Raw genomic sequence first — 12,304 nt, forward strand, 5'->3', positions numbered from 1 at the left:
TCCGAAAATCGATTTTTTGCTATAAAATGCCTTTTATTTAACTATATTCACATGTATATGTAGCCGTGTGGTGGCCGGCTTTAGAATAGCGCCAACCCTCACATAGGATAAGGGTGTCGTACGAGGCGACTAAGTCCACAAACGAAGCAAGAAGGTATTTCGTTACAGGGGAGATGGTCGTCCTCTTAGCATTGGTTTGCAATCTATCTAGGAGAAGGATACTCCAAAATAAAACCCGGACTGGAGTTTCCGTAAGGCGCGAGTAGGGTCCAACCTGAAATAAGCGGCAGATTCCTGCAGCTGACCTGTCTCCACACGTATTGGCTCGCCTTTCCTGTGGGTTAAGACAGTGAAGCCGAGAGGGTAATGCAGGTGCTGGGCATCCCTGCGTTTCCTTAATTTCGTCCCAGGCGGTGTAATAGGATATTTCTCCGGTTTTACGCCATAAATCGTCTGCATTAGACGCTAAGGCCAATGATGTACCTAAAATATGTGCCTCTAAAATTATATAAAACTAACGTTTTTGACAGCAGTAAATCAATTTTAAAAAAAGAATAAAAGGAGATAATCCTTCATCCTAGTTCATCCTTCAAAAAAAATGCGTACGTATTCTTGCCAACATCAAAAGCCCAGAGAGTTGTAAGCCGCTCTTTGTAAAACACAATCTACTGACCTTAACATCAATCTATATCTTAGAAATATGTAAATTTGTTCGGAAATACCCTCAATTTTTCACAAAAGTCGATGAACAACCACGACGATACCCCGCGAGATACAAAAATAATTTGGCAATTACAACAAATACTAATTTAAAATTGTACCAAGCAAGTCCAAACATGATGGCTATAAAGATATATAACAAGCTCCCAGATAAAATAAAAAACGAAACATCTGAAAATAAATTTATACATAAACTTAAACAATTTCTATTAAATAAGAACTACTATAGCCTTCAACAATTTATTGATGATACCGAAGAAAAATGACAAAATAACGTCGGTCTGCCTCTATTCACAGCATTGTGGCCCTACACATAATAATTTCCATTTACAATGAATTTATTCATTATATTTATATTTTAGCTTTATAACATTGATGAAATCAGGATCTTAAATTGCAAGTTGTCAATTTTTTACCATTAGCCTATTATTACAACCTACACAATAAAAAACGACCTCAATGAATTAAAATAATAGCTATTAATAATAAATTGACAAATTAGTACAAATAACCATTTGGCAATATATTGTGGACGCTATTTACTTAGACTTAGTTTTAAGCTTTGACGTCATTTATTTTTTAATTTTTAATTTAATTTATTACTAATAAGTAAATGGTATTAATGTTATTATGCTGCCTTATAGACTAGCTTAGAATAGAATAGAATAATAATACTATTGTGTGCCCTAACAGGGTGTCATGATCTGACCATATACAATGTAACATCTAATGTACATGACAATACAATATGAAATAAATGAAATAAATGAAATAAATGAAATAAATGAAATAAATGAAATAAATGAAATAAATGAAATAATATCTGAATATGTATTTTAGTCAATTCAAGATGGAATATTTTTCTTTGCCTGTCTCTAAATCTTTATGAAAAGTTACCAAAGTGTATTTGGTAAATCTATATGGTTCTTAAATAATAACAGGCATGAATAGCAGTGTCGAAAATAGTCCTATCGTTCGCAAATTTACTTTTTGTTACAGTCTACAAAAAACATATAAAACATAACTAATGCCTCTTAAGTACATGACATGTAGGGTAGATTTTTGTCCTAGGGCATCTATGATATAGTATATCTTCATTTTGCAGCATTATCCCATTAAAAATAAAGCATGGACAACGTACTTTCATAGAAATGTTTACAAGGTGGGTATTTGGTACTTGAAACTAATTAACCCCAAAAATCGTCTTAAAAAGCCCCACTTCATAAAATCGATAAAATTGAATGCAAAATAAAGGCCTAAAATTATGCCATATAGCTTAAAAGAATCCCAAGAATGTGTACTATTAGGTAGGTACATTTAAAGATCTGAATAGAAGTAGGACGAGGTTATATCGCACTGATTTTCCAACAATACACACAATTTTTTTTTTCAGCGCGTGTGTGAATTCCTCGGCGTCATTGTGGCCACTAACCAACACTACATTAGATTGACTATTGTCAGACGAAGATCCACGTTTCTAGTGTTTCTACCAGGGCCATGAAAGAAAATATATGGATTCAAAACTTATAATTTATTTTTTCCCAAATAACCCGTGGTTCTCAATTAGCCCCATTTTACGGTATATATTTGCTTACTTTATTTATTTATTTTTATTTATTCCGAAACTTTACCTATAATATAATACTTACTTTAGTCTTTACGGTATTCATAAGATACCTTGACACCAAGCTGAGTGGAAATGGAAAACTTTTCAGTGACGTTTTAAACCGTTTTTGTGACATGTTTTTGTAAAATTTTGTTGTATTAAGCGTCCTGAATAAATCTTATTCTATTCTATTCTATTCTAAATCAATCATCATCATTATTCCACACAGACGAAGTCGCGAGCAGAAGCTAGTGAATAATAAATCTCATATCAAAGTGACAGCAAGTGGTTTGGCTCAAATGGATATCGTTTCTGTCAATGGAATGAAGCGGGTCTTAATTTTCAGCATCGGCAAACCGGGTAATAGAAGATCACTTCGAATGACGTACGTTTTATTTAGTTGCGGGAATTGAGAGAATATCTTGTCTGTTTTAGATAAAAAGTGAAGCATTCTGACGTGTCCTTTTATTGAAAAACACTTAAAAAATAGTTATTAGTACCTACTTATGAAACTAATTTAGAGGAACGCAAAAAAATGTATATAATTACCATTTTTGAAATTAGTTTAGGTGCTTAACTACTAATCACAATCACTATTAATCACTACTAATCGAGTATTTTTTCTACTCCCGTGCTTTTATTTGTCATTTAAAGGGTCGTGCACACACCTTTAAACCCCTATCTTATAGTGGTCAAGACAAGTCTTTAGTCTATTCCCCGAAAAAGTATTTGTGCATACACAAAATCTTTTTGGCACTTTTACGATACTTCGTGTCACCACTCACCACCAATCACCACTTAAAAAATATTGAATGAAAATACATTGTTGCCAAACTTAATTTAAATGCCATCTCTGACAAATAAGTGAACCATAGACATGTTTTTTTTAATTTCATTCATTCTTTTTCCGCCCGTACCGTCCATTTTTGCTACTTCTTGACTGAAAAATATTTGTTAAATTTACAATTTTATTTCAAAGTAAGTGCTTGGTCGTAGAAAAAGTATTGTATGCAACGTTGTTTAACCGAGTCAAAAAATACTCGTGGCGTCTTTATTAACAATTTTCGGCTTCGCCTCAAATTGTTACTCACGCCACTCGCCTTTTTTGACCTCTCTTTAACAACGGTTGCATAAAATACTATAATTTAACCCTTTTTTGCATTCCTAGTTATTAATACATATAATGAATAGGTTTATTCCTTATTCGGGTAATAAAATATTACTTTCAACAGTCGTCACTACCGTTTTAGAATGTTGCAGCGAGTATTCACTAGTACTACGAGTGCGTGCAGCTGAATCACGCGAAAACTATCTTTTCAGCAAAAGCTCGTAATCAGTTTCAGTCAGGTTTCAGTTGTTAGCGAACCACGGCGCTGACAGCATGTGCCTCGCGCTGCCACCGCGCAAACTTTCAGAACGTGCCATTGCTCGTGCATTAACTAAAGTAGCATTTTAAATGTTTGTCATGTCTCTGCATAATGTGTTAAATGGTAATTAGTGCTTTTATTTTGTACCCGGACTGAAAATTTCGTGGAAGCAGACGGTTAAGAAAACGCTTTATTTTAGCACAGTGATTAAGTCTGCGGAAGTGGAGAAAATTGCAAATAATCGGTGTAAGATGAAATGACGCAAGGTGGGTTTGACTTTAAATAAAATTTCGAATTAAATTCGAAACTGACTGATTCGTCGTAACTTTTTCTTAATCCGCATCCATTGAATGGTCCTAGAATAATTGAACTTTAAATCTCATCTTCTTCCTTGCGTTGTCCCGGCATTTTGCCACGGCTCATGGAGCCTGGGGTCCGCTTGGCAACTAATCCCAGTAATTGGTCCCAATAATTAAACTTTAAATAAATAATAAATAAATATTGGGGGACATCTTACACAGATCAACCTAGCCTCCAATTAAGCAAAAATTGTACTATGGGTGCTAGGCGACGACATACATACTTGTATAGATAAATACATACTTATATACATAGAAAACACCCAAACTTTACTTTATAGCATCTTGTTAGTTTCTGTGAATATGGGAAGAGTTCATGGTTACAGGCTGAACAATTAAATAGTTCAGTGACTATCAGTGATTCTGATTAATGATTCCCAAAGACAAACAGTCAAGTATTTATTTTTATCAACATCAATTAACTTATTAATCTTAGGTATTATGCTGGTCTTAGTGGTAATTATAATACATTGTTACCCGACTAATGAGGACAGCAGGGTAATGTTTTCACGCGTATGTGTTTTGTATATTGGATATTATGTATATTGTATGTTTTGGTATTGGTAACTAAGTATGAGGACACAAATTATTTCAGTGGAAATATAAATAAATAATTTGTGTTATTTTAAGTATAGAAACACTGCTATATAAATTGTAAACTGAAATAGATGTCATATGCGAGTGACCCTTGGGGGCCCCATACATCCCACGACTCTTCTCTTTCCGCACATATATATTTACTTACTCTATGTGATTTGGTGTTGTACAAACGGCAACACTCTTAGCTGTCCGTCGGTGGGCCTTATGCCTTTTGTAATAAGGTTTACGAACTGTCTGTTAACAGTGTGGGCGACGGTACATACCTACCTATATAATTTCTTTGGCACGCTCTGCGATCAGCCAGCTTGGTTTTTATTGATTTCGAAAGTGTTCCTTTTGCATTAAATTGTGATCAGTTATTAGTCAAATATAGTCTTTATGTACCTAAGTATGTTTACATTATTTTATTCTTTTGGGGTAAATATTTATATATTTTTAATTTAATAAACTTATCTTATATTTACTTCTTTACTAGCGGGAATAACAGTAATTTAAGTCTAGAGAACAAAGAATTTTCATTTTTTGTTATGTAATTCTCCGCCATTGCAGCCTTTTTACATAGCCTGCCGCATACCTACAGCTTAATTTGTCGAAATTAGGTCACTCTATGCTAAAATAGGCAGACATAGATTTCGTTTATTCATACTTACTACCTATTTAATGAAATCAGTGACACAAGTTTGCAGATTTGAGAAATATTTAAAAACACGATGAACAGAAGAACTGAAGAGGAAACATACTTTATAACTTCGAGTTAATTTCATATTGAAATTTTTAATTTATTTAAGATATGTTTGAACATGAAACTAGGGTGAAATTTTAACCACCATACATACCTTGCGTAGTGGTGACTTTATAGGTCATACTGGGTATGGGTACCTACGGGGGTATGGAGAAACGGTCGTCCCTTTTCCTCTTAATTAATTTACAATATATCTACAACATGATAGACGACTAAAATTTAATTGTTTCCTTAGTTGGGTTAATACTGAGTCTGAGTCCGAGTCTGAGTTTAGAGTTCTAAATATAAGGAGCAGGCTCGAGTTTATACCAAGACTAGAGTGGGCCCAGAGTGGGCCGCCGCGCCGGCAGCACGCACGCCTTAGCCGCAAACATACGCCACTGTTCGATAAAATCATTTACTGCGAACATGCCAGGGTTCAATTGGATTCATGGCCTTTAAAATAACGCCAGTGCTAAGTCATTTTCAGTGTTCGAAACTAAACAGATTTTGGAAGTTTTCACAAACAATTTTAAATACAATTTACCAGAAGCACCCAGAAGTAAAGTAGGGTAAACTTGAAAATATTCAGTACGTAATTTATTTTGGTTTGTCTTAAACGTTAAAATACATTAGAATAAATTCGGTTTAACCTTTACGCCGCCAGTGACTTGATATAAAGTCAGTAGGTATATTTCGTGCCCCACACGCCATGACTTCATATCAAGTCGTGGTTTTGGTCAGGGTTGTATACCTAGTGTTGGTAGGACTCAAGTCCTTTGAGTCCTCTGCTTCAAGACTCGACTCAGTTTTTCACTCTTATAATTAAGTCTAAACTCGAGTTCTTTTCAACTTGTTAGAGACGGGTCTCTAATAGAGACCCGAGTCTTTTGTAGAGACTTGAGACCTTTTCAGAGAACGTAAAATTTGTGGATTAGGTACACAAATCATACAATAACGCCTATTTTATTTACTGTTATTTAGGAAAAACCTATAAAATTGTTCACTGAGTCTTTATTCGGAGGCTTGAGTCCTTTTGAGTTGTTCTTAAAAAAGACTCAATAAGGAACTCGACTCGGGACTTAAAATACCTAGGTACCTACTGAAATTTTTTTAAGCGCTGAGTCTCGTAAAAACAAGGTGTGTTCTTCAAATTCGGACTCAAAGGACTCGAGTTCTTACCAACACTAGGTTTGTATACGTACAAGTTTTGACGTGGCGTTGGTGACACTTTATCATTTCATTGATGCGGTGGCGACAAGGTCCATATGAATATTATGTATAATTAGGTTTTATTCAAACTATGCCGAAAGTCAAAATTTACGGGTTTCATTCTGTATTCCACGCCACGCTCAGGTATATGCTAACTTTATTTGTAATTAACCCTTCTTAATTTGCTTAATAAAAACTGTAGAGTAACGTTATACACAAGGACACAATCCCTAATAATAATATTACTGGAAGAGATCCCTCAAAGGGATAAGTTCGCCTTTGTACTTCTTACTAATTGTACCTAGGTATAGGTCGGAGTTTTTATCAATCATTATCCATTCATCATTCCATGTGTTCCATGCATATACATATGTAATCAATCATACATACATATATTTTTACATAGGTGTATATAGGTTACTTATATTGAACATTTCAGAATCAGAATCAAAATTTCAATTTGAAATTCTTTGAATAGGTCGGGATGTTGTTTCTGATTCGTTAAATATGTAGATACTAGCGACCCGCCCCGCTTCGCACGGGTTAACAAATTATACATAAACCTTTCTCTTGAATCACTCTATTTAAAAAAAAACGCATAAAAATCCGTTGCGTAGTTTTAAAGTTCTAAGCATACATAGGGACATTAGGGACAGACAGACAGCGGGAAGCTACTTTGTTTTATACTATGTAGGTAGTGATAGGTATTATCTACGCATATGCAATGGGAATGAGCAGAATAAGTTACGAGTAAGTACAAGTGTACATCATTATATTGATTTATCTACACACATGTCATTAATAGTGCTCTATAATGCGTTCAGAAACTGTAGGTGTAAGTAGTTATAACGTTACAGATTTTTTGTAACGTTATGAGTTTGGAACAGCAGTCAAAAGTCAAGTGGGTCTCTATTCTAGTATCCATCGTATTAAAACAGTTATCGATACGAAACGTCGATATGTTTTTTTAATATAAACCGCACGATATTTGATCGCGAGTGACATGAGAATAGGGACTTCATTGTCTTCATTCGTTTTTCTAAAGTCTATTTTTTTATTCGGTAGACTGAAATGACAGTTAATAGTATGAAATGACATTTCATGTTCATACTATTAACTGTCATTTCAGTCTACGGAATAAAAAAATAGACTTTAGGAATAAAAAAAACTACGGATGCGTGACATGCGTGAAAAAAGTTTTCATTCACCGCCATTTGACGTACAGTTTATCTTTTAATTAGTTTTAAGTATGTGTTTGGTTTAGATAAAGTAGTGTATGTGACTGTACATAATTAGGCATTAAAACACTCGTGTGATCCTATTAAGAAACTCACTAACGTTCGTTTCTTAAACCCACACTCGTATTTTAATGCCTCTCATTATGTAGCAGTCACATAAACTACTATTATTAAAGAAAGAAACGAAGAACAATGTGTAGGGTACAAGTTAATTAAACAAACAATACCTTATATAAATAAACAACACAAATGGAACATCCGCCCCATTCAATCGAAGTTGGGCTCTTATTTTAAAAGCGTTTTCCAAAAAAAAATTTACATTTCATTCATGTCTTCAAAATATTGACTTCTTGGGCTCATTTTACTCAGAATCATTTGTACATTCACGCCTCATACATGAAAAAAAGTGTCCCAAAATTTATTTAAACAAATATTTTTCCAGTGCGTCACGTTCATACAAATAAAAAAATTATTCATACAAAAATGTGACGATCTGGAAAGGAAATCTTGGGACACATTTTTTCATGTATGGGGCGTGAATGTACAAATGATTCTGAGTAAAATGAGCCCAAGAAGTCAATATTTTGAAGACATGAATGAAATGTACATTTTTTTACGCTCTTAAAACGACATGAAGCTTGGCATGTTCAATTTAAGAAACATTATCTATGTCTGGTGTAGGTAAATTTCGTTAATAAAAATTGTATACCTCATGAAAAAAGAGCTAGTAGGTACAGACAGTCACGCTCCGTGATTGTTACGCCATTTAGAGTTCTAACTAAATTGGACATTCCATAGCGTAAGTAGGTAGGTATAGAACAACCAATTTAGTTAGGACCCTAAATGACGTAACAATCCCGTGTGGTGACTGTATTACGTGTGTACATAGAATGCAATGTTTGTATGTAAATCTTCTACTCGCTCTAATTTCTTTGTATCACTTACAACTTCTAGCAACGAATCCTAGTACCAGACATGATAATATAGACATAAGTATATCATATCATATCATATCATATCATTTATTCAGTAATAGTCATACATTGTCATTTATTATTTACAATTCACTTAGTGAGCTTAGGACAATATTATAAGGCATAGAAATTAGAAATAAATAAAAATTTAAATTTGCATTGTGATGGAATGTTCATATTTTTGTCTCATTGTTCTCATTAATAAACTCATTTACGGAGTAATAGGCCTTCCGAATCAATAAACATTTTAAGCGCGAGTTAAAACCCGAAATGGTGTTCATGTTTTTAATGTCACATGGAATATTATTGTAAATCTTACTTCCAACCACATGTATACAATTGCCAGTCTTCCCAAGGCGATGAGTCATATAGTACATATGTTACTTGAATGTTCAATGTCAAATTTCATGTTATTTCAGAATAACTTTTTAAAATGAGAGCGTAACATGGATTGTATGGCAGCGCCGGCGCGGCGGCTAGGTTCGGTTTACTGATCTCATAACGTCAAACAGGCTTCCCACTCACTTCACTAAAAGTACTGGAATATTCATTGTGCTTACTATAAAAAGACACAAGAAACTTAGCAATAAAGAACGTTATTTGTATATTTATTGTTCCAGTATGCAAACGCGACTGCACACTCGAAGTCAGTGCAAATAAACAATGCTACGGATAGTGAAGATCACGTGACGCCATGTGCAAAGGCGTGGCATGGGAGACGGAGTCGCTCATGGGCGTCCCGAAGCCTTCGGCATGGGGCGGCTTATGCCCGCGCGCGGCGCTGGCCCATATCGGGCTGCTGGTGGCGCTTATGCTGTATACCGCCGGTGGGGGCTTGGTAAGACCTGTATTTACTAGGGCTTCCATTCCGTAATAACGTAATTCCGGATTATTATTGATCTTTTAATAATTACGTAACTAAAAGGAACAATTCCGTAATTACGGAACTATGAAAAATAAGATAATACACTCGGCGTCAGGGAAATCGCACACCCACAGATTTTTGTGTCAAGCGAATATAGCTCTTATCATATGTATTATAATACCCTATCAATATTAATATCATTTAAAAGCAAAATTAATAAGCTTTAAACATGAATAAAGCATTTGCGGAAAAATAATAATAATCACGAAATTATCGCGTTCTGAAAGAACACCTAGAATACGCGTTGTATAGGGCCGCTAGTTGCGTTACCTTGGAGAGGTATAAAAGGGGGGGGGGGGGGGGGGTAAAAGTGTGGCTGCTGGTGGCGCTCATGCTGTACACCGCCGGTGGGGGCTTGGTAAGACCTGTATTTACACGCTTCTTGCGAGACCGGGTTACATTGCACCTAAATATAATAATGGCATTGTATTTACATGTCCTAAATTTCAAAACAACTTAGTCCCAAAATGCGTACGTAATATCAAATTATTCCTACTTGAAATGACCGAATGTCGTAATGAATTTTATTCATATCGTCCAAGTCTCAAAATACCTAAATGTTAAAAAGTAGGTATGTGTCACCAAATGCCGAACTTCCGATGCACTTTTTTAGGGTTCCAAAGTCAACTAGGAACCCTTATAGTTTCGCCATGTCCGTCTGTCTGTCCGTCTGTCCGAGGCTTTGCTCCGTGATCCTTAGTGCTAGAAGGCTGCAATTTGGGATGAATATATAAATCAATAAACCGACAAAGTCGTACAATAAAATCAAAAATAGTTTCTTTAGGGTACCTCCCCTACACGTAAAGTAGGGGTGTACATTTTTTTCGCTTCAACCCTACAGTGTGGGATATCGTTGGATAGGTCTTTCAAAACGAATAGGGGTCTTCAACATTTTTTTTTTTGATAAAGCGAATATTTCGGAAAAATCGCACCGAAAGGAAAAATAAAAATTGTGTCCTCTAACCTTTGAACAAAGGTCAAAAAATTATGAAAAAAATCGTAGAGATAGAGCTTAAAAAAGACATTAAATGAAAACTAGAGCGAAAATGATCAGTTTAGCCGTTTTTGAGTTATCGCAAAAAGTCTCCCCTTCATAGAAAAAAGACGTAAGTACAGCCACAGTAGAAAAAATTGAAAACAAATGGACCGATGGTACTGGAGGGATACTTTTCAGGTCTCTAAAAATTAAAAAAGGGTCAAGAAAACAAATGTATTTTTCGTATTAGGCATGAGTGTGAAAGCACTGAAAGCTGGTAAATAATTTAATATAACTGCTTACTATATCAATTTTAAACATTTAAAACGTATCATATCTGATATCACTCAAGGAAAATAAAACTAAATCATTTCTTAAAGTCTAAACTAAACAATATTCTATTTTAAGTAATTCAAATTCAATAATTTTAAGTAATACAACGACGCTTAAAAGTCCTTGAAATCATTTTCATATAGGCATACAGGACTTTCTTTAAGCTTTATATCTTCATATGTATCAAAATTGGTGGAGTCCCAAGCAGATCGGATTTTAGGTTTAAACGGAGCAGCCGTTCGACAGTTCACAAGGCTATCCCAGTCGATTTCTTGAAGCCATTTGTGATTTTTAATGTCATATACACCATCTTTCAGATTCCCGTAACGCTTAGTGCAATCCACTTGGAGAACCTGAGCTGCTAAATCTATTAAGCTGGGAGAAAAGTGATCAGGGCATTTATATTTTCCGATGACGATTTTCTCGTAGATCCTCATGGGGTCAGACGAGTAGAAAGGAGGATGTCCCGCGTTCATTTCATATAACAAGATTCCGAACGACCACCAGTCCACGGCTTTGCCGTAGCCCTTGCTCAGTATAATTTCTGGAGCTAAGTACTCCGGAGTGCCGCAAAGCGTCCAGGTCCTGTCTTGTAAGAACTTACAAAATCCGAAATCAACTATTTTAATGTAACCAGTTTTATCAATCAATATATTCTCCGGCTTCAAATCACGATACACTAAATCACAAGCATGCAGATACTCTAAAGCTAAAACTACTTGAGCACCATAAAACTTTGCAGTATTTTCGTCAAATTTACCCATCTTGCGCAAGTGAGAAAACATTTCTCCCCCGGCTATATACGGGAGCACAAAATATAGGTACACGTTGTCCTTAAAGAAATATTTCATATAGACCATAAAGGGAAAATTTAAACCGCATAATATTTTTTTCTCGTAGTAGCTATGCTCAACTTGTTTTTGTTTTACAACTTTCTCTTTTTCCAGCATTTTCATCGCATAATATTTTCCTGTTACAATATGTTTTACAAGAAAGACTATACCAAAAGCACCAGTACCTAGAATTCTACCTTTTTCGAAATCGGCCGGTGAGCCGTTACTCGGCGTTTTTTCCTTCCAATACTCAATAAAATCCTGGCGCAGCTGGCGAAGATAGCGCGAGTACTGTTGCTGCCTGGCCATGCTGTAGCCCGATGACCGGCTCGCAGCCGGTTGTTCCTGCTCTGCTGACATTATGGTTCAATTTATTGACTAATAATGCCTTATACGCATACATTTATGTTTGTACTTATCGTAAAAGAAGTAATTTTAGC

General features: G+C 35.2%; 2 protein-coding genes across 3 annotated transcripts in view; one reads left to right on the forward strand and one right to left on the reverse strand.

The window, feature by feature from the left end:
* Positions 1-3,693: 3,693 nt before the first annotated feature.
* The window catches only part of LOC134662333 (TWiK family of potassium channels protein 7), a 38,723-nt gene continuing 30,112 nt past the window's right edge, over positions 3,694-12,304 (forward strand). Inside the window, exons 1-2 of one of the 2 annotated variants that reach the window (XM_063518521.1) lie at positions 3,694-3,959; positions 9,418-9,635. In XM_063518521.1, the coding sequence (XP_063374591.1) occupies positions 9,492-9,635 (144 nt within the window). In that variant the 5' untranslated portion in view covers positions 3,694-3,959; positions 9,418-9,491. The remainder of the gene's footprint in view (positions 3,960-9,417; positions 9,636-12,304) is intronic. The other variant, XM_063518522.1, reaches the window with a different exon arrangement.
* Positions 11,134-12,253, reverse strand: LOC134662335 (cAMP-dependent protein kinase catalytic subunit beta-like). Its single transcript, XM_063518525.1, has one exon. It carries the CDS (start codon positions 12,222-12,224, stop codon positions 11,145-11,147), a length of 1,080 nt encoding a protein of 359 aa, XP_063374595.1. The 5' UTR covers positions 12,225-12,253; the 3' UTR covers positions 11,134-11,144.

Source organism: Cydia amplana, chromosome 3, assembly GCF_948474715.1.
Source record: "Cydia amplana chromosome 3, ilCydAmpl1.1, whole genome shotgun sequence".
Lineage (NCBI taxonomy): Eukaryota > Metazoa > Arthropoda > Insecta > Lepidoptera > Tortricidae > Cydia > Cydia amplana.

Excerpts from the sequence above, each read along its gene's own strand:
- LOC134662335 (XM_063518525.1), bottom strand. The coding sequence starts at position 12,224 with ATGTCAGCAGAGCAGGAACAACCGGCTGCGAGCCGGTCATCGGGCTAC.